Raw genomic sequence first — 19327 nt, 5'->3', positions numbered from 1 at the left:
AACGGAGCCCAAGTCAGCCGACTCCAAGACAGACTCACCACTGGCCAAGGCCAAGCCAATCAGAAATTGCAGTAATGTGCCTGTGATAACACAGTTAAAAGGGAAAAAAAAGTTATTGTGCAGAAGTAATTGCAGCCAGGGAAGGGAGGACGGAGAGTATGTGAGAGAAACATTCTGCAAGACACCAAGGTCAGTGCAGAAGGAGGGGCAGGACGTGCTCCAGGTTCCAGAGCAGATTCCCCTGCAGCCCATGGTGCAGACCATGGCAAGGCAGATTGTCCCTCAGCAGCCCGTGAGAATCCACAGGGGAGCAGAGACCCACCTACAGCCCTTGGAGGAGACCCATGCCAGAGCAGTGGGATACCCTAAAGAACCCTGTGAATCTGTGGCAAGCCCACGCTGGAGCAGGTTCCTGGGAGGGAATTGCAGACCTGTGGAGAGAGGAGCCCACACTGGAGCAGGTTTGTTGGCAGGGTTGGTGACCCTATGGGAGACCATGCTGGGACAGGCTGCTCCTGAGGGACTGAGCCACTCTGGAGCAGTTCATGGTGAGCTGTAGCCCGTGGGAAGGACTCAGGCTGAGGAAGTCTGTGGAGGATGGTCTCCTGTGACAGGGACCCCGTGCTGGAGCAGGGGAAGGACTCTCCTTCATGAGCAGCAGCAGAAACAATCCGTGATGAACTGCCCTACCCCGTTCCCAATCACCCTGCACCACTGGTAGGGGAGGAGGTACAGCCCAAAAAGGAGGGTGGGATGGGGTAAGATTTGTTGTACTTCTCATTATCTTACTCTGATTTGGGTTGGTAGTAAATTCAATTAATTTCTCTAAGTCAATTCCATTTTGCCCATGACAGTCACTGCTGAGTGATCTCTCCCAGCCCTTATATCGAGCCACAAGCTCTTCTGGATATTTTCTCTCCCCTGTCCAGCTGAGGAGGGCAGTGACAGAGCAGCTTTGGTGGACACCTGGCATCCAGCCTGGATCAATGCAAAGCATATATCCAAATAATCACAGATCTGAAAAACAGTATAAGAGCTTGTAGTAAGTGACTGAGTCAAATAAGAGAAATTTAAGATTAGTCTCACTGCTCATCCAATCTCTGAGCTAAGGAGAGGGAATGTCTTGGTGTTCCCACACTCACTGATTTAACACTATCTTCCTGGTGTTTTCTTAGCAGTTAATTGACTGTGTTCATGGTCGCAGTGGGGTGGGGGATGAGGCAGTGGTGTCTTTCCTGTGTTGCCACATCACCTCAGTCACAGCAGATTGTGATGGTACAAAAGCAATGACATCAACCTAGATCCCATCTTCTGTGCATATACAAAATTCTTATAGCTCTATAGTTATAAGAAAATGAGATCAGTAGATGACACTGACAATCACTTAGACTTTCTTCATTAACTTTATTAATGAGCTGTACATGCTTCTTGGCTATCTGAAGAGTTTTGGTGATCCAGTGAAGGGGTGTAGTATTATGAGGAAAATCTCATTCACAGGATCAGTTGGGAGAGTTTCAGAAAAGGCCATGTGGAAAGGGGAAGGGCAGTAGAGGGAACACGAGGATACTGTAATGAAAAGCCAGCCGAAATGTGTCTTATTCCAATGAAAATGGGAAACACTGAAGAGAGAATGGGTCACTGTGGGCTACTTAAACAAGTAAAACTAAAATATGAACTGTGCTAGAAACAGAAAACTGGAGGATCACCAAAACAGAGTTTTATGTTCCATGTTTAGTACACAGGAGAGAAACAGGGACGTGAGGATACGCTGAAACAGCTGCCAAGACGTTAAAACTAATATGAAAATACTGTGTTATAAGTCTTGAAGGCACAATAACACAAAATTACTTGACCAAGAAAATATTAGTTGTGATTAATTTGTAATAAGGAGATAAATTTTGAGACCAGTTCTTGTTCTCCCTAAGACTAATTGGACTTTTGCCATGAAGTTTATTGGGAAGTGGATTAAACTTTAAATAATGGCTTGCTTAAGAAATCATTGATGTAATTATGAACTGCTGGGTAAAAGTAACTAAGAAATACATAATGAAATATCATCACTTGAACAAATGCATCTGAGGTGTCCCTTCAGATATTTAAAGAACTGATGGAACAGCTATCTGCTAAAAAACCCCACAGAGAATTGAGGAAGTATCAGGAGACTAATAAAGTGTCAGCATGCCAGAAGTCTTTAAAAACTGAATTAAGAGTAACTATGGAAACTATTGTCTTATGGGCATGGCTCCAAATTGAAACAAATACTATAAATAGTGAGGTTGAAGGGAGAAGTGTACTTACATGGAGGTGAAGAGTGTAACGAGACCCTGATCAGGCACGGGAGTACTGCAGTAAACCAAGCCAGGCCAATTAGAACGTTTATCCCTTCACATCTTTTATGATGAAGCCAGAAGACAAGCAGAGGACAGAATAGCGTCAAGACTTTACAAAGGCATTTGATGCTGTGCCACATAATATCTTAAGGAAATTATTGAAACAAGTCAGCTGGGTCTAAAATCCACTTAAAGGTATCAAAGCTGGCCACTGAACTGTAGACAGAAGTTAAATGTGAATAGCAGTCATCATTGTCAAGGATAAGCAGACAGCAGTATCCCTTAAAGGTCAAGATATGGTCCAATATCTGCAGGATAAGGCCCTAATTAAATGTGAAAGTGGTTACAAAAGTTGGAAGACTGATTAACAGCACAGAGGAGAGAGGTTCAGATTGTTCTCTAAGGTTACTCTGGATCTCATAAAGGGAGGCTAAACCTAAAATGAAATTAATAGGTGATAATACTAAGCATTAACAGTACTTTGTGCCCATTAGGGAACAAATAAATTTTATGTACTACAAATACTTTTTTTTTTTTTTTTTGCACATGAAAGAATTTGTCTTTTTTAGATGCTTATTTAGACTGTATAAAGCTACTCAAAAAACCTGAAATTCAGAAAGCAGCACCATCAATAACATTATTAAAATTATAAATTGCTGGCTGTCTTTCTTGGTCTGAGAAGAATATTCCCTTTTAATTGTTTATGTTGCTTAGATCAGGTTGGGATTTGCACACCCAACCGATACCATCAGAGGGCTCCATACTCTGAAGTTTTCCTTATGATAGGATGGTGTGGCAGTGGTGGGTGGTAGGGAATGAAAGTTTGGATAGCAGGGCATTTCTGTGATTGTCCTCAGTCAGACCAAGGACTTCCCCAGGACTGTACAGTCCCTGTAGCAGTGGCTGAACCCGAGCATTTACAGAAGATGAAGGGCATGACAAGCACATATAAGAGTCTTCAGTAACTCTTCCATGGACTCTATTGGTTTTCTGCTTAGGGCTCAGTCACTCTCAGCTCAATCACTTGTGGTTTTAGTAACTCTAAATGATTCCTTTTGCATGAACTTTTCCAGCCTTCCCTTGAATGAACAAAAATTTCTAGCACTGGCACTGTCCTTTAGTCTTACAACTGTAACATCCATTACAGGCAGTACCCCCTCCTTTGGTTTGCTCTGAAGCTGCTGCTATTAGCTGCAACTGACACCCTCTAATTCCTGTACTGGGAGACTTGGCAGAGTCAGACTCTGGCTACCCCTTTGTGCCTCTTGTGCTTTAGTGAATTCCTATTTTATATACCCTTGGTTGTCTTTGTCACAGACTGATTGTCTTTTTATCCGAGTTGTAGACTAGTTTTGCCTACACTGAAGCCATTTTTCCAGATTCATGAGTAGGCTCCCTGGCACCAGAAGTCACAAGTTAGTCTCAGAATTGTATCTTTGATGTTTTAAAGTATGCTTTATGGCCTTGCAAGAGAAGCCTGAATGCACAAACTGAATGCAATTGCTGGAATGAAGCCCTCTGAACAGGGGAAGGAGAGACATTTTTAGATGGATGAGCTACTGCATGCAGCTCACTGGAGAGTTCCAGAAGTTGTGGGGCTTCCCAGCATCTCAAACAACATGGAAGCAGAAAACAGCAGGCAGAGACATTTCCAGGAGAGCTGGAGTCTCACTGCTGGACTCAGTGTCAGGGTGCCTGGCCTTGGGTGTTACCTTGGCAGAAGGAGGGAGAGAGACTCACTCTAGAGCTAAGAAGAGATGCTGCTGCTCTTCCTTGGATTTTCTTAGAGTATAAAAGGGGGACCTCTGCCATCATCCTCATTGTCTGAGCACCTGAGGAGGCTCTTGCTTTGTTATCTGAGAAAAAACAAAGAAGACCCTGGGTTAGATACTGTACCTAGTGCTCTAAATTATAATACATCAATGTCTGTCTCACTTAGCATACGGCACAGTGGCACATTGTACATCAACTCTAAAGAGTCATGGCTTTCACTCAAGACTACTTCATGGTCTTAAGTTCTGGAATGGGATTTTTGGTCACCAGTCTGTGGATTTTACTTCAGTTCTATGGTATTTCAATAATATTTTGAACACAATCTTTTTCAAGTATGTGCCTTTGCATGCTTGAAACAGTTGACAATGTCCATTAAAGACTGAGAATAACTGCAAATTTGCAAATAATTAATTTCCATGAAACTTCAGGGATTTTCTGCTAAGTTTAGTCACGGCACCTTTTAGGACTGACCCTTAATGCTGATTTTCATCCTTCTTTTTATCTGTCCTGTAATATTTTTCTTCTCTCCTCAAAAGTGACATATTAACAGGAGGAAAAAAATCCCAAAATGCTGTCTTTAATTCCTGCCTGTTTTTTCTTTCCTGAAAACCATGTCTGTAGCCTTTTTGCCTTCTGCTTGCACAGTCCACTGAGCAATAACACAAGTTGTTTTTTATTCCCAAGTGGGAAGGCAGAGCTGGAGCTCTGAGTCTTGCTGAGGTCTGAGAAAGGGGGTTTCTTTTATAACTTGCAGATAAAAACCTGCTAACAATGAAATCCAAAAGAGTTTTCAGCTAGTGAGAATGTGTGTTCTGGGCTGTGCTCTGCAGCTAATGCACAGCAGCTTCCCAAAGCAGAGTGCAACACGGGGCTGAACTTCGTAATCACGTGGAGGGGGTTGTATGTGGGCAGGAAAGGAACACACAGGAATCCCTTTTCCCCTTGCTTCATGGCACGAATGAGGTGGTGCCTTTTAGGAAAGAAGCCACACACATCTCCAGCTGCCTGGCAGCCTCTCTGCCTTTCTGCTGTAGAGCAGTAGCCCTGCAGCAAGATCTTGCTGACCTACCTGAGGGACTGTGAATGCCAGGCTGAGGCAGGAGAGCTGAGATTGCTGAGCCTCACCAGGCGAGAGCTGTGTGTCACAGCTCACGTTTCCTGATGTGTGCATCACACTAGAAAACGCTGCTTCTCTCTCCTTGTGTGAGGTTTCTGTAATAACAGACACACTGCTGTTGAACGACAGAAGTCGGTAAGATTCTGTTTATCTAAATGTTGAAAGTCTGAGAGGTTGCTGTTGTAAATTCTTTGCGAGCTTTTGCAGTCCCAAACACATGACACTGCTGTCTCTAACGTTGTGCTGCCATTGGCAGACTTTCCATTACATAATGTTGACCCATATTTGTGATATGTGACATTTTTTACTGAACACTGTCAGGGATAATCTGTCACAGAATAAACTTTCTGATTATATGCTGAGACTCTGTCATCCTCTAGCACAAACATAACTTGTGCTTCAGACAATAATATTCCTTGTCAAGACAAGCAGAGTATAGTTCTCTCAGGTAAGAAAAATGCCACGAGAGCATTGTGGGCTCTGAGACTGAAATATCTGGGACTAAATTCATTGCCAAGTGATTGCATGGAATCACATCTGGGAGGTAGTTTGAGCTTTAAAAACTGTTGATCCCTTGCCCAGGTGATGGGAGTAGTGATAGGCTGAAGGAAGCACACAGTTTGAAGTGTGACTCTGCAAAATACTGTCTCAGGCAGGTGTAGCTTCAGAAAAGCTATGGAAAAGGTTTCTCTGCTCTACATTTACACTGAAGTCTGCTGGTATTTGGAGAGTTAATCGGTCTTTTCTTATTAAAAAAAAAAAAAAAAATTAATGGTGTGGGAAAAGAAATAGATGTAGCTCAGACAGGGGTTATTGCTACAAGGTAGCTGAGAAATGAGAGGCCTTTGAGAATGGGAAAACCCCCCAAAGCTGTCCGCCTTCAAAGAGCTATGCAAAATCCATCCATTCTTAAAAACCTGAACTCAGTTGCATAGAATAAGAAGGAGAGGAGAGAAAGGTGTATAAAATAGAGGCAGAGAGAATAATTTGGGAATTCTCTCAGCATTCAAGAACAGTGTCTGTTTCAAATTGACTTTATATAATGTTATAGCAAAGAAGTAACAAGATTGTGTGAGCTGCTGAAGTGTCTGCCACATCGTGGAAGGCAATGAATGTGGAACATAAGGCTGAGAGACTAAATACACCATCTTCAGAGAAAGAAATTTTCCAGCCTTACGTAGGAGACGCCTGTGTGCTAAGAACAGTTGCAATATCAAGGAGAAAGGTTTTGCTTCAGTGCAGGGAATTAATGCTTGTCAGAGACAAAATTAAAACCTGATGAATGCAGTCTCACCCACTTTAATTTCTTCCCTCTGATTCTGTATTTGCCCTCATTCTGTCTGTGAATTCATTCATATATTCCTCTCCCTTCCCACCTCCCCCTTGACTCACACTCTCCCTTCCTGTTATTACTTCCTTTTCATTTTCTCTTCCTTTAGGTTCCCTTCCCACTCATTCTGTTTCTCCTCTGCCTGACCTCTCTGCACACATTTTTTCTATCATGATGAAAAACATCAGAGAAATAAAAAAGCAGGGAAAAAAGAGGCATAAGAAAGAGAGTGTGTGTATGTGTGTGTGGGGGGGTGTCTTTGTAAAGAGTACACAGTCCCAGAAGAGTGCTGAGCATCACTCTTTCTCCTCAAAAATGTGCTACAGATTTTTAAAGTTGTCAGAGAGATCCAGGCTCCTAAACCTATTCCATGCTTCTAGACTGCAGCACTTGGCAGTGGCTTTGTGAAAGGCAGCACCAGAGTTCATTTTCTGAGATCAGTGTCCCTGGAAACCATCATAGGGAAATGGAAGGATCCCAAAGTCCAGTGTTAGTGGAATGACAGACACCTGCTGTGCCAGGTCAGTGAGGGCTGGGAGGACACTGGGTGGTCTTGGGACTACAGAAAGAGAAATGGGAGCTTTAGGGACCCTCTGGACTTGCTGTCATGCCATGCTGACCAACAAACATGACAGCCTCAGTCCTGGTGGGAGCAGTGCAGAGAGCTGCTGTTTCTCAAAGGAACCAGTGTTGATGTCTCATGATCAGTGGATGAATGGTGTCAATTTTGGTTTGGTGAAACAAGAAACTGGTGCCAGGAATGCTTGTTTTAATGTGTGGTAGGAAATGGGCTCAAACCACTGTGTCTGGAAACTGGTGACCCCATCCCAGCAGGGTGATCTTGATCCCACACTCAGGCTGTGACCTGGAGAAAGCAGTGCTCTCCTGCAGCCCCTGCTCCTTTGTCCAGCCTGCAGGCCTGTGGTGGGGAGGGAGCTGAGCTCTCACACCTGATGATGGCACAGTGCTACACAAGTTTAATTTATTATCCTATTACTCTTCAAATTTTCTCATTTTCTGGCCCTGTGCTTGTTCCTGAAGCTGAGAACTGATAAATAAACACTTTCCAAAAAAGCTTGCTAGGAATGGCACCACTACCACGTGGATTATTTCTTCTTCCCACCAAAAGGGCAGGTGGGAAATGTGCCGGGCAGATATCCAGAAATGGCTCATTCCCGTACCCTCTCTTGCAATCAATAACCTTCTGACAGCTTTTCTAGGTTTATCTATCTAAACCCTAAACCCAGCTAGTATTTCTTTCTGCAAATTCTGCCATAACGGAAGGATCAGAGCGGACGGCAGAGCCCTTGCAGTCGGGTGCGATCGCGCACCGCGGTCACGGTGGGCTCTGCGTTTAGGGGAGGGAATCACTAACGGCGGCTTGGGGGTGGCTTTGCCTCGGGCGACTCTGTCGGGTTATGGAGTAACCTCGAAACAAGCTCCGCCGCGGCGGTGGGCAGCCGTGCTGGAGGCAGGCGAGCTGGACCCCGGGCCGGCCGTTCGCAGGGTCTGACCCGGAGGGCTTGGGCTCCCCGGGAGCTTCCCGTGGATGCGCGGCCGCCGTTACATAAGGAGCGGAGGGGGAAGGGACGGTTCCGAGGCGGCGGCCGCGGCCCCTTTAAACGCGGCTCCCGGGGCGCGCCGGGCGCCCGCCTCGCTGCTGCCCCCTCCCCGGCTCGCTGCGGTGACAAATCCGCTCCTCGCCCGCCTCCTCCGCCGAGCGCTCGCAGCCGAGCCGGGCGGCGCCGGGAAGCGCTGCCGCGCGGCTCTGCACCGGAGCCGGCCAGCCCCTGCCCCAGCCCCGGCCGAGCCACAGCAGGCAGCGGCGAGGGGCGCGATGGAGGCTCCGCGCCTGGCGCACACCATGAGCAGCCCCACGAGCCCCTGCGAGGAGGTGATCAAGAACCTCAGCCTGGAGGCGATTCAGCTCTGCGATAGGGACGGTAAGCCCGGGCTCGGCGCGGCTAATCCCCGCAGACGTAAGATGCCGCTGCCCTCACGGATGCTTAATGCAAATTAATCCGCGCGTCGTATGGTCCTTTGTTATCCCCCACGAATTTGTAGGTGCGAGCGTTCCCCACCCCTCCCGCCTCTGCCGCCACCCTCCTGGCATTGAGAACAAAAGAAGAAGAGAAGGTTGCACCTTGCTGGAGGGAAGGGAGGGAAAACCGCCGCTCCCTAAACCGCGCCTGGCGTTGCGGCGCGATTACCCCGGGCGAGCCCGATGCACAACCCTGCCCCTGCCAGGAATGGACGCCGGGGCTCGTTCTCGCAGAGGCGGCGACGAGAGCTAGAGTCCGGAGCTAGGCGTGGGGTAGCGGCCCCGGTGGGGTTTTGCTGCCCGCGGTCTCCAAAGTCCTTTGTATCACAGGGCAATTCCCGTGTTCAGATGGACGGGCGGATGTGCCGGCTGGCGTGGGCAAGCGGCCAGACTTGTTGCCGGTCCCTGGTGAGAGCCGTGAGGCGCCGAGCGGACCGAGCCCGGGGCTCGCAAGATGGGGCGCGGGGGAAAACGAGAGGGAGGCGGTTCAGCACCGCGGACAGCACCGAGGGGCCCGGCTGAGCCGAGCCCGGCTGAGCCGAGCCCCGCGCCGCGCCTGCCGCCCGCCCCGCCGCGGGGACCGCAGTGCCCGGGGGACAGCGGCCGTCAGTCCGCACGTCTGCTCCCCGGCAGGCAGGTGAAGTTTGGGTTCAGAGCAGCGGGCGCGGGTGTTAAAGGTTGTCTGTGTCGAAGCAAGCAGATAAATGTCAGGTGGTGACGAGGGACAGCCAAAACAAGTGTACGTGCTCGAAGCGAAGCTGAAGGCTGGCTAGGGGAGAAGAGAGACGTGTCGTTTGTACACAGCTGTCACTGGCAGAACTAAACAGACTCACTGGCTGTCAAACAATGAACTAATATTTTTCCGTAGAGTGGCATATAATTTGTTCTCATACACCAGAAAATTTCTATCTTGTCCTTTCACGTCGAAATATTAAAAATAACTTCTCATTTTCGGATGCAAAACGTGCTTTGGGTATAGAATTCTCGTTACCTAGTAGATGTGCCAAGGAGTGGGGATACTGTATCGGTGATTGGTACAGCTGAATTAATGAAACTGTTTCCTTGTGGTGAGTGTGGTTTTGGAGCACACCTTGTAACGCTGATGGCTATAGGGGGAGTCAGGCCGGTTTTCTCTGTTATTTTTTACAACCGGGGATTAAATACTTCACTTTTTTGACCTAGCCAGACTCTAACATTTAAAAGGCTGATTTTTTTGTAAGCTCTTAATTTCTTTTATAATATTAAAAAAAAGAATGATAAGGCATTGAACATGCTCAGTTATTATTTTTTCCAATATTCTTTTTATAGCTGTATTAGAAGTTCTTTGATTTTTTTCTTTGAATTTTGGAATTAAGATAGATGCACTTTCATCCATTCATGCATTACTCACTGCCGCAGGAAACTGAACAATGTTTGTGGTAGTGGAGATTATTACACTGGGTTTTTTGTTGTTGTTGTTAAAACACTTTTTCACATCTTTTGCTTTTAATTGATGGTAGATATAATTAAAAATAGACAAATTATGCAATCTTTTGTATCTGTGTACCCTAAGTAATTGTAATGAAGGAGTCCACGTTGATCATGACAAACTCTATTTGGATCAACATACAATAGCAAAGGACTGCTTGATTCCTACGGATTAATGTCATACAGACAAGCAAATGGAAAAATGTCATATTTTTCATTTCAGTTCCTTTTCAATTAGACTTCACTGGAAAACAACAACTTTCCTGTAGATGTGGCTTTACAAACTAACCTTCATCAAGCAAGCTGCCATCATCCAGGGCCATTGCTTCCTCCACAGGTGGCTGAATTTCCAAAGGAGGTGTCTATATTGGGGATGGCAGGGAGACAACTCAGTGCCTCAGCTGGCACAGCGCTGCTCTTGGGCATACTCCAGTATTTCCTACAGGTGGCACTTATGCATCGAATGGAAACACAGAACAAGGAAGCAAAGGTTAAGGCATTTATCTTTGAGATAAGCATACAAATGTACATGCCATACGTTTAGATCCCTGAGTGTTTACATGGGTACATTTGTATTATAAATACTTGCAATTTATTTTAGGGTATCTTCATTGAAAAAGGTGGTGCTCTGAAGGTGATTGGGATCACTGAGGTTCAATAAAGGCTTGTAATAAGTAACAATGTATTACACACAGTAAATTATAAATATTTTTATATTCTGAAAGTGTCCTTGGTCTTTAGGCTGTAATAACTGTAAAGAAAGCCAGTGAAATCATAACATTATATATCCAACTATGACAAATTCTGCAATGCACTTAGTTGGAATTACAACCACTGCTGCAGTAAAAACACAAGCAGTAATGGAAAATTTATGTAGATAGCAAAATATTTTTCTTGTTTTCTAAAATGACAAGATTAATACTGAGATGTTTTGTATTCAGCAAACTGGGTTATACCTTCTGTGAAGGTGTATACAGGAGCTACAAATCTGGAGATTAGAGTAAGCAATTAATAATATCATGACAGATCATCTATTTTTGGATTTTTTTCTGGGTTTCTTTCAGTGTTGTCTTTGCAGGCATTGTCATCTCTCTTAATGAATCAAAGCAATTAAAAAACTTACAAATGTCAAATAAAAGGTAATAAATGTATGCACTTTGGAATTTTATTTTTTTTTTTAGATAAAAACTCCTGATAAGATTTGGTTCAAAGTGAATGCAACATTATAAAGCAAATTATGAGCTGTTATTTTCAAAGGCATTTTGCAGTATTTGCTCTAATTCTTTTCTGTGGGTCTAATAGCACAACTCAGTCTGATGTGCAGTCTAATGTGTACTTCCTCAGAGCCCTCTTGAACTCACTCTGTGGACGGGAAAAAAAAGTAGCATTTGTTATTTTTCTTTGCCATATTTGAACATTGTAGCCTTACTTCTGTAAGGCCAGGAATGATTATTTAATCAGTGCTGAACTTTCTGGCGACCTTTTAATAAAATTTGTATTAGCCTGACCTGGGGATTAAACCTTGAGTAGATGAATGGACGTCTTTTGTGTCATGAGCACGCCAATGCTATGGAAATATAGCTGATGTCAGAAAACCGTAAGTCTTGGAAAAAACCAAGCTTTTCACCGGTCTGGTAGAATAGCGTTGGATGACAGCAGCTGAATTTCCCGAAGCTGCTCCGTGGCTGTGCCGTGCTCCCCCTACAGATGATGGGTCCTGCCAGACCTGGGGCAGTGATGCCTCATCCACTCCCCCTTGCCCTTCGCTGGCACAGACAGAGGGGAAGCAGAAGACACCTATCGAAACGACACCTGTCAAACTGCAGAAAGGAGAAGAGCAGAGAAACAAACCATCAAAGAGGATGCTGGAACATGGGGCACACAGACAAGGGAGTCGGGCAAGAAAACTGGCCCCAAAGGTGCTAACAGACTAGAGGCAGTGGCTGGTCGAGGGTGGAAGAACAGGAAAGGCTCGCAAGATAGGGATTAGGATAAATGGGAATTGCACAAAATAACCCTGGATGAGAACAGGAAAAGAAGATAAAGGAACAAGGAAGGAAGTTCAGGCAGCATGCCCAGGGAAGTAGAGCTGGGGGAGGAAAAAGTGAGGGTATGTCCACCTAGACTAGATTAATTTGAAGAATGAGGAAGGACAGGAGGGGGGTTACTGGGAAGTTTGGACCACAGAGCTAAGGAATAAAGGAATGGATCTAGGACTTGCTGGGACTGAAAGGACAGCCTCAGGAATGAAGAACAGGACTTTTGAAGTGTGACTGGGAAGAAGAAGGAAGGGGAGGAGGAACAAGTTCAAGGAACAGGGCAGAAGAGGCTGTGCTTTGGTGTGGCTGCCTGAGAAGGGTCAATGTGTGTCAGTGCATGGCATCTTCCAAAGCCACACACAACCCCAGGATGACAAATTCTCCTTGTTCATTTGCCAGCAAAGAAGGGTACCATGGAGCACTCAGAGTCAATGGCTGCTGCTGACTTCTGTTAGAGTAGGACTTTAAAAAAATGGCTTTGAAGAGAACATCAACCACATTAAGCAACTTCCCTATGCCTCAGTTTTCCATGTGTAAAATAGAAGCATATTGCTGCCTCTCCTCACAGCAGTGTTTTCAAAATAAACTAATGAATGTTTGTTAATCAGGCAGACACTCTAGTAGCCTGGAAAACCCATGAGGTGCATGGAAAAACCCATGATGAAATTCCTAATTTTGTCTTCAGAGAAGAATATGAATAATGTGTAGCAAATAAGTCCTGGGACTACATGCTGAACAAAAGCAAATAGCTGTTACAAGAAAAATAGTTCATTATGTTCGCACTATTCATTATGTATGCTGAATGAACCAAAATTTGTGTGGAAAAATTAGTACATAATCATGCAGTTAAAGGCTACATCAGAATCTAAACAAAGTGTCCAATTTAAGGTTATTCAAGTATGCTTCATTCTGGCATTTTCTAACCGTTGATGGCTTGAACTATACAATCTCATTAATGTGCTTTTAAACTTATTTCTGCCTTCATATATTTGAAGGTAGTATTTAGGCATCAGGATCAGAGCTGGAACTGGTGTCTTGGCCAGTTTCAATCAATTTCATCACCTTCCAAACACTTGGCACCATCACAAGTGTTTAGTCTACCAGGCTTGTATAAAAACATTACATCATATAAGCTAAGATGCCATTTCAGGTTTGTGTAAACAGCTTGCATCTTTGGCTTTTCATGTTATTTGAGCATGTCTCATGTTTTCTAATTTATTGCAGGAGTTTATTATCATGCTGGATTTATTGGAGGATTTGGAAGTATTTTTCTGGAGTTCATTAATTGGGGTTTTAATTGCCATATTGTGTAGACATTCACCTTTCCAACAGAAGGGATAAAGGAGCATCATCCAGCCTCTTCAAATCCCCTTTTTGGCAAATTGGAGCAGTATCACAGCTATTTCTGAAATGTCATCATGTATGTCTGAGAGATGGGAAAAGTCGAATAGCTAGGTAGACTCTCACATGATGGACAACTGGGAGATCCAATTTTCCCAGTAATTCTTGGTGTCCTGAATCTTTGTTGTTGAATAGTTGTTTGAGTTTTTTTAAAAAACAAACTATGACACTCTGGGCACAGTTCATATTTTCTGTATTCAGTATAATAGAGAAGTTCCTGTATTTGTGATATTTTGATAGGACACAAAATTCAGAGTTATGCTTATTGGTTGGTGTTTTTTGTTGTTTTTGTTTGGGATTTTCTTTTGTTGTGTTGTGTTTGTTTGTTTGGTTTGGTTTTTTTTTATTTTTGTGTATGTGACAAACAATAATGCTGCTTCAGGTAGGAATTAAAATCTAGTGCATCACTTCAAAAGCTCTCTTGCTGTAAAGAAAAATACTAATTACTGTTTTAGCTTTACATTCTTGCCAGAGACTACGATTTCACATATTCTTCATTGTTAGAACAGAAAAATACTAAATGGAGCCAAGCAATAAGTCTTCATGAATGATCTTTAGAGTTGTGGAAGAGAAGAAAACTAATGGTTTGCTTGTGTCTTCCACTTCAGCCAGTATTTCATCTTGTCTTGGTTTATATCGTCAGTAATGATGTCACTAAGTAGAGAGAGGCTTTGCTGGAAGCTGGCTATTCAACATCCTGGTGTCAAGAAATGTAGTCATTCAAATTCTTCCTTTATAATTATGAATTTTTAGGGTTATTTTCCTTCTCCTCTTCTTTTAGAGCTTTATGATGCCCAAATCTGTGTAATTGATTGTGAGCTATTTTGTCTGGCAATGACCAAGTTATATATTATTAGCTATTTATGTTTCACCTGCCATTTTATTTCTGCCCTTTTTCATTCGATTATTCTTTATTGTGACTCTACAAGATCCTTTTTAAAGCTCCTGAAATGCTTGATGTGTAATTATGCTAGGTTCACCTACAGAATCACTGCTCTTTCCCAGTGCAGATATTGCTGGGCTGAAACTCAAACATATAATATAGCTTTTGTAGTTGATTTCTAGTCAATTTTGTACTTAAAGCATTTTAATCATCATTGTCCCCTGTGTACGCTCCTTCTTCTTTGTGTTTGTTTCAGATTAGAATTCCCAGATGCATTCATTTATTTATTCTGTAGCAGAATTCATTGTAGCATTTCCTGCCTATGCTTCTGAGCCATCTTGTGCTTGCAGCTCCTTCTGTTTCATGTTGTCTGCAATACAAAAATGCGATCTCTCTTTAGATCATTCACAGAGACACAAAGCCTGGAAGCAGCCACAGGCTCTGTGGTAGCCCAGTGGACATGTGAGCTCCTTATTTGTTTTCCCATGTGTCATTCTCACCTCTGCCAGCCCTGGTTCTGCCTAGCAGATCAGTAGTTCTCAGTCAGTACAGTGGCAGGAGGAATCATTCAGGGAAGAGAAATTCTAACCCCTCCAGCAGATGAGAAGCAGTCCCCTAGAAGAAGAAGCCAAGCCCACCCCTCATTTAAAATTTCATATGTATTCTGCAAATCTCAAAGACTCAACTGTTTTCATTGAGGAAGGGTTAAGCCATTATTATCTATTTTGTCTCTTTCATCTTAAACTAGATTTTTCTATTTTACTAGTAATTTTCTTTGCAGCCTACTAATCTGGTGGCTCTCCCACCTCTTGTGAGAAGTGTTCTGAGCTCATGTTTCCAAATTCACACTTTACCCTGCCATTTTGCCTGTATGATCCAGGTCAGAGGGCACCCAGAAGGCCAATTCAGTCTTCCCAGGAGCTTTCCCGTGAAGTTCCTGCTCCCAGAGCCACAGCTTCTAGGACAGGCAGAGTATCCCTTCTGCCATGTAAGATCTGTGGAGGAGAGGCTCTATCACATTCTTGTTTAGATTTCTCTAGTATTTCATCATTGATTTTTGAATGGGTTCCAGTCAGGAATTGTTGAGTTTTGTTGTCTCCAAAGACTTGCTCGAGCCTGTCTTCCTGACCTTGGTTTTTCATTCTGGGACTTCCCTGCCTCATTAGTTTTCCATTTTTTCCCCCCTAGAATCTAGAAAGATCTCCTCCTTGACCCATTCCTTGTAATTTCCTCCATCTTTTATTGTTCATGACTTCTAAACAGCAGGTTTGAAGTTTCTGCCTTTTCTGAATAAGGCAGTTTACAGTCCTCTTTGTCCTGCTGAAGCAGTGGCAGTATCTTCCACCCCGACTGTATCTTTAAACTCCTCCCAATCTAAGTTTTTCTTAGACCACTCAGGACAGTAGGTACCTCTTCTGTTCTGCCAGCATGCGTGGCCTTTCGTGCTTTTTGTGACCTGAAGGATATATTTAATTCTGGCTGAACACAGCTCACAGGCTTAAACTATGTCTTCTGTTCTCTTTTGACAGACTTTTTAAGCATTTTTTTCTTGCAGACCACTTTCTTAAAAAATTAATAAACACATCTGGAGAAATATTACTGACACTACCAGTACAGCATATGTGTATAAGATATTTCAGTGCTATAGAAAAGCATGAACAAAGACAGTGCTTAGGCAGTTGGAACTAAAGAAAACTCTGCTCCAGGATCACTTTGTGTGATTTCCTCACTGGAGTTTGTTCCATGCTGGAATATTCTTCATTTGACCTTGATTTTTTTTTTTCCTTCAGCACAGAAGATTTGGTTAGAATTCATTGTAGCGTTTGTAACTGAATCAGTTTTCACAGTGGTGCTTATGGTTGAATCATTAGTCAGTTTTGTTTTATTGTTCTCAGAGTGTTCTTGTTTTATTTCTGCTTGAATGAACAAGGTGTTTTGCATGGTTGTTTCCAAAAGCAATGATTAGCTGTACTGTTTTCACAACCTAACAAGTGTTTGTCTGAGTCTTGACAGGTGTAGCTGCTGCCAAGAATGGGAAGCCTTAAAACTGGTTTGCTCTTTCATCCCTGCAGAGTGACAGAAAACATTATCAGGGTCGCACTCTTAGTTCCAAGTGTGTAGACTGGAGTCTGGAGTTTATTTCTTTGATATTGGAGAAAGTCATTCCCAGCTGGCAGCTCTAGGAGAAGCACAGTTGAAGGAATTGCCATATTAAGCTATGTATATCAGAGCACTCTTGTTAGGAGAATTCCTCGGTTTGCAATGATCAGAAGCATCCCATAAATTTCTTTCCTGAGCTGTTCCACTGGCTTCAGTAAGACTTTGTGTAAAAAAACAATTTGCATTCATAATGTGGCATGATTAAGATCTTACAAGTGCTGTATTTTCTTAGTCTTTGGTGTGTGTGTTCTATCTTATTTCATACAGATAGGCATCTCATTTGGAATTTTTCTCTATAAGTTGTAGTTTGTCTGGATTTAATCTGTCTTTTTTATGAGATAGATTTATATATTTGTTTATATATTTAACCTGTATTTACAATCTGCATTTAACTTTTACGTTAGAAATGCTAGAAATATGCTAGAAATAACATTTTTAAAAGATTATTCTGAACATTTTTTTTTTTTTACAGCTCACTTATATGTGTACTCATAATTGAAAACATTTGGACTTCAAAATAAGCAGGATAAAAAGATGTTAAAAAGCTCTTTCAGTCCTGGCCAGCTGTAAGTCCTAGTTTACAAGTATCTGTGGAGTGACTCATGCTGTGTTGTTCTTTTTAATGTAACTTATATAAAGGGAAATTATATGTGAGTTTATATAAAGGAAGGGATAAAATTAAAAACAGGGCAGCAGCAGTTGTATTTTTTAATGCTACTATGGTCCATCTTCCACGTGATGACATAAGGTAAATACTATGCACTTACACATTCACGATGAACTTTATGCTGGTAACTTAATATAAATGTTGAGTAGTAAACATGTGACTTTCAGAGCATTAATGTTCCTGATGAACTTCGAGCCTTTACACTTCCAGTGTAATTCCAAGGCATAGCCCTAATCAGAGGAACTGAAAATCCCCTCAGGCTGTTCGCCAATTCCAGTAGATCACAGGGAAGTTATGGCCCTCTTGTGTGGAACATGCTGGAATTTTAGGCAGTGTTACCTGTGCTCTGATGGCACAGCTATCACCTTACTCCTCATGAAAGGACAGGTTTGGACAGGAGGACTTCTCATACCTTTTATTGCGGTTGTCTCACCTCTGCCCATGTGTGGAGCTTGCTTTCTTTCCCCCATAGATGGAGGCACCTGAAACTCCAGGTTCAATTCTTTGTTTCCTCTGTCTGTGAACAGCTCTGTGCCGTGCTTTGGGACCCTGACCCAAAGAATATGTCACTTCTGTACTTCTCTTTGTCACTGTTTAGGTTACAGGGAATTCTTAAACCATACTCTATATCCAGGGATTTGAGTAGAGCAGCCTTTCTAGAGCATGGGAGTTTAATTTCAGGTTTTGTGACACATCAAGTAGCCAGGTGGCCCAGCATGACTTGTGTGATAGGAACATATCTGGTACTCTGTGCTTTCTCATAACTGGACAAGTGCAGGCAAGACAGAACCACGACCTCCATGTATAGTGATGCTCCTTTTTCTATTTTTGTATATTCTGTAATGCTCAGCTGGTTTCTGTGTTGTTTCCCTGAGCAGACCATCAGGGAGCCCCCTAGGCTGCCTGGTGGGGCTGTCAGCACTAGTGCAAGCATGCAGGGCTGGAGATGGAAGCCAGAGGGGGAAACGAAATCCTCCAGTGTACCTCAATATGCTTATTAGATTAGCTCATATAGTAGGGAGTGGGAACTGGAAAGCATTCCTTGAGATGCTTTTAAATGCTCTAAATCCAAGAGATGAAAATCTAATCTAAATATGAATTCTTTTTAAGCACCATACCCAAGGGGGCTTGTTAGGCTTTGTGAATTTGTGGAAGGCTGTGCAGCTATTCCTCTATAGCCAATCAATTTTTGTCTCGTGGTGATCATGATTGGTGCCATTGTTGCAGTCCAATGGCTGTTGATAGCCTGCATAATAAGACTACAGAAAAATTTGTATTGGAACTATTCTAAGTATCCAACTGGGCTGTGCTTTTTTTAAAAAAAAGCAATTTGAGAGTTATTGAGGACCATAGATTTGAATCTGATGTTTTTAGAATTGTTGTAGGTTTCTTTTAACTTAATTACCTCAAAACTTCACTTTGAGTTTTCTCCTCATTAGACAATTTTCATTAGATAACCTACAGCAGAGTTCTGTCACAAATGCCATCAGGACAGGAAGCTACATCTGAGACTTTTAGTAAATATACACAGTCAGTATGCTATACCATGTCTGAGGGGGGGAATTCCAGTGTGCTGAAGACTCCCCAAAAGATTTCCTTTGACTACAATATTCATAACCGTGTCATCTTTATATTCTAGTAACAGTGAAAAGTTTTACCTCATTGTAGCCTTCTTCTCGATAAGGAGTGTTTAGCAGGATCCTCTTGTTTCTGCATGCTTGCCTGCCTTAAAGAAACTGGCAGCAACCTAGGTTTTCTGTGAGCTCTCTGCTCTTCTCAGAGGTTCAAAAGTTAGGAACAGTCAACCAGTGGCAGACCTACATCCAAAGGACTTGGCAATGTTTGGTTTCCTTAGGAAACCAGCTAAAAATGAAACAAAACAGAACAACTCCTGCCAAAAAAAAAAAAAAGAAAAAAAGACTCTCAAAATCCCTATACCCTTTATTTGTCAGGGCCTGAGAGAAAGTCTGAAACAGGCATAGAGTTCTGAAACGTGCATGCAATTTAAATGCAAAATAAAACAGTACAAGTTGCAGAGTAGAATTTCCTGAACTATTGTGAATATGTAATTCATTTTAAATCACAGCTAAAAAGCACAAACTGGTGTAAACCAGAGCCA

At 43.0% G+C, this 19327-nt stretch overlaps 1 protein-coding gene across 3 annotated transcripts in view; it reads left to right on the top strand.

Moving 5' to 3' along the window:
* The window catches only part of PHYHIPL (phytanoyl-CoA 2-hydroxylase interacting protein like), a 54085-nt gene that overhangs the window by 15357 nt on the left and 19401 nt on the right, over positions 1-19327 (top strand). The window contains exon 1 of one of the 3 annotated variants that reach the window (XM_040070778.1): positions 198-461. The exons of 1 other annotated variant lie outside the window; for it this stretch is intronic. In XM_040070778.1, coding sequence (XP_039926712.1) covers positions 251-461 — 211 coding nt within the window. In that variant the 5' untranslated portion in view covers positions 198-250. Of the gene's footprint in view, positions 1-197; positions 462-8224; positions 8494-19327 lie in introns of those variants that run through there. One more of the 3 variants, XM_040070779.1, reaches the window with a different exon arrangement.

Source organism: Hirundo rustica, chromosome 8 (genome assembly GCF_015227805.2).
Source record: "Hirundo rustica isolate bHirRus1 chromosome 8, bHirRus1.pri.v3, whole genome shotgun sequence".
Classification (NCBI taxonomy): Eukaryota; Metazoa; Chordata; class Aves; order Passeriformes; family Hirundinidae; genus Hirundo; species Hirundo rustica.
Note: the sequence above shows the minus strand (reverse complement) of the source record. Positions and strands in the feature narration are given on the sequence as shown.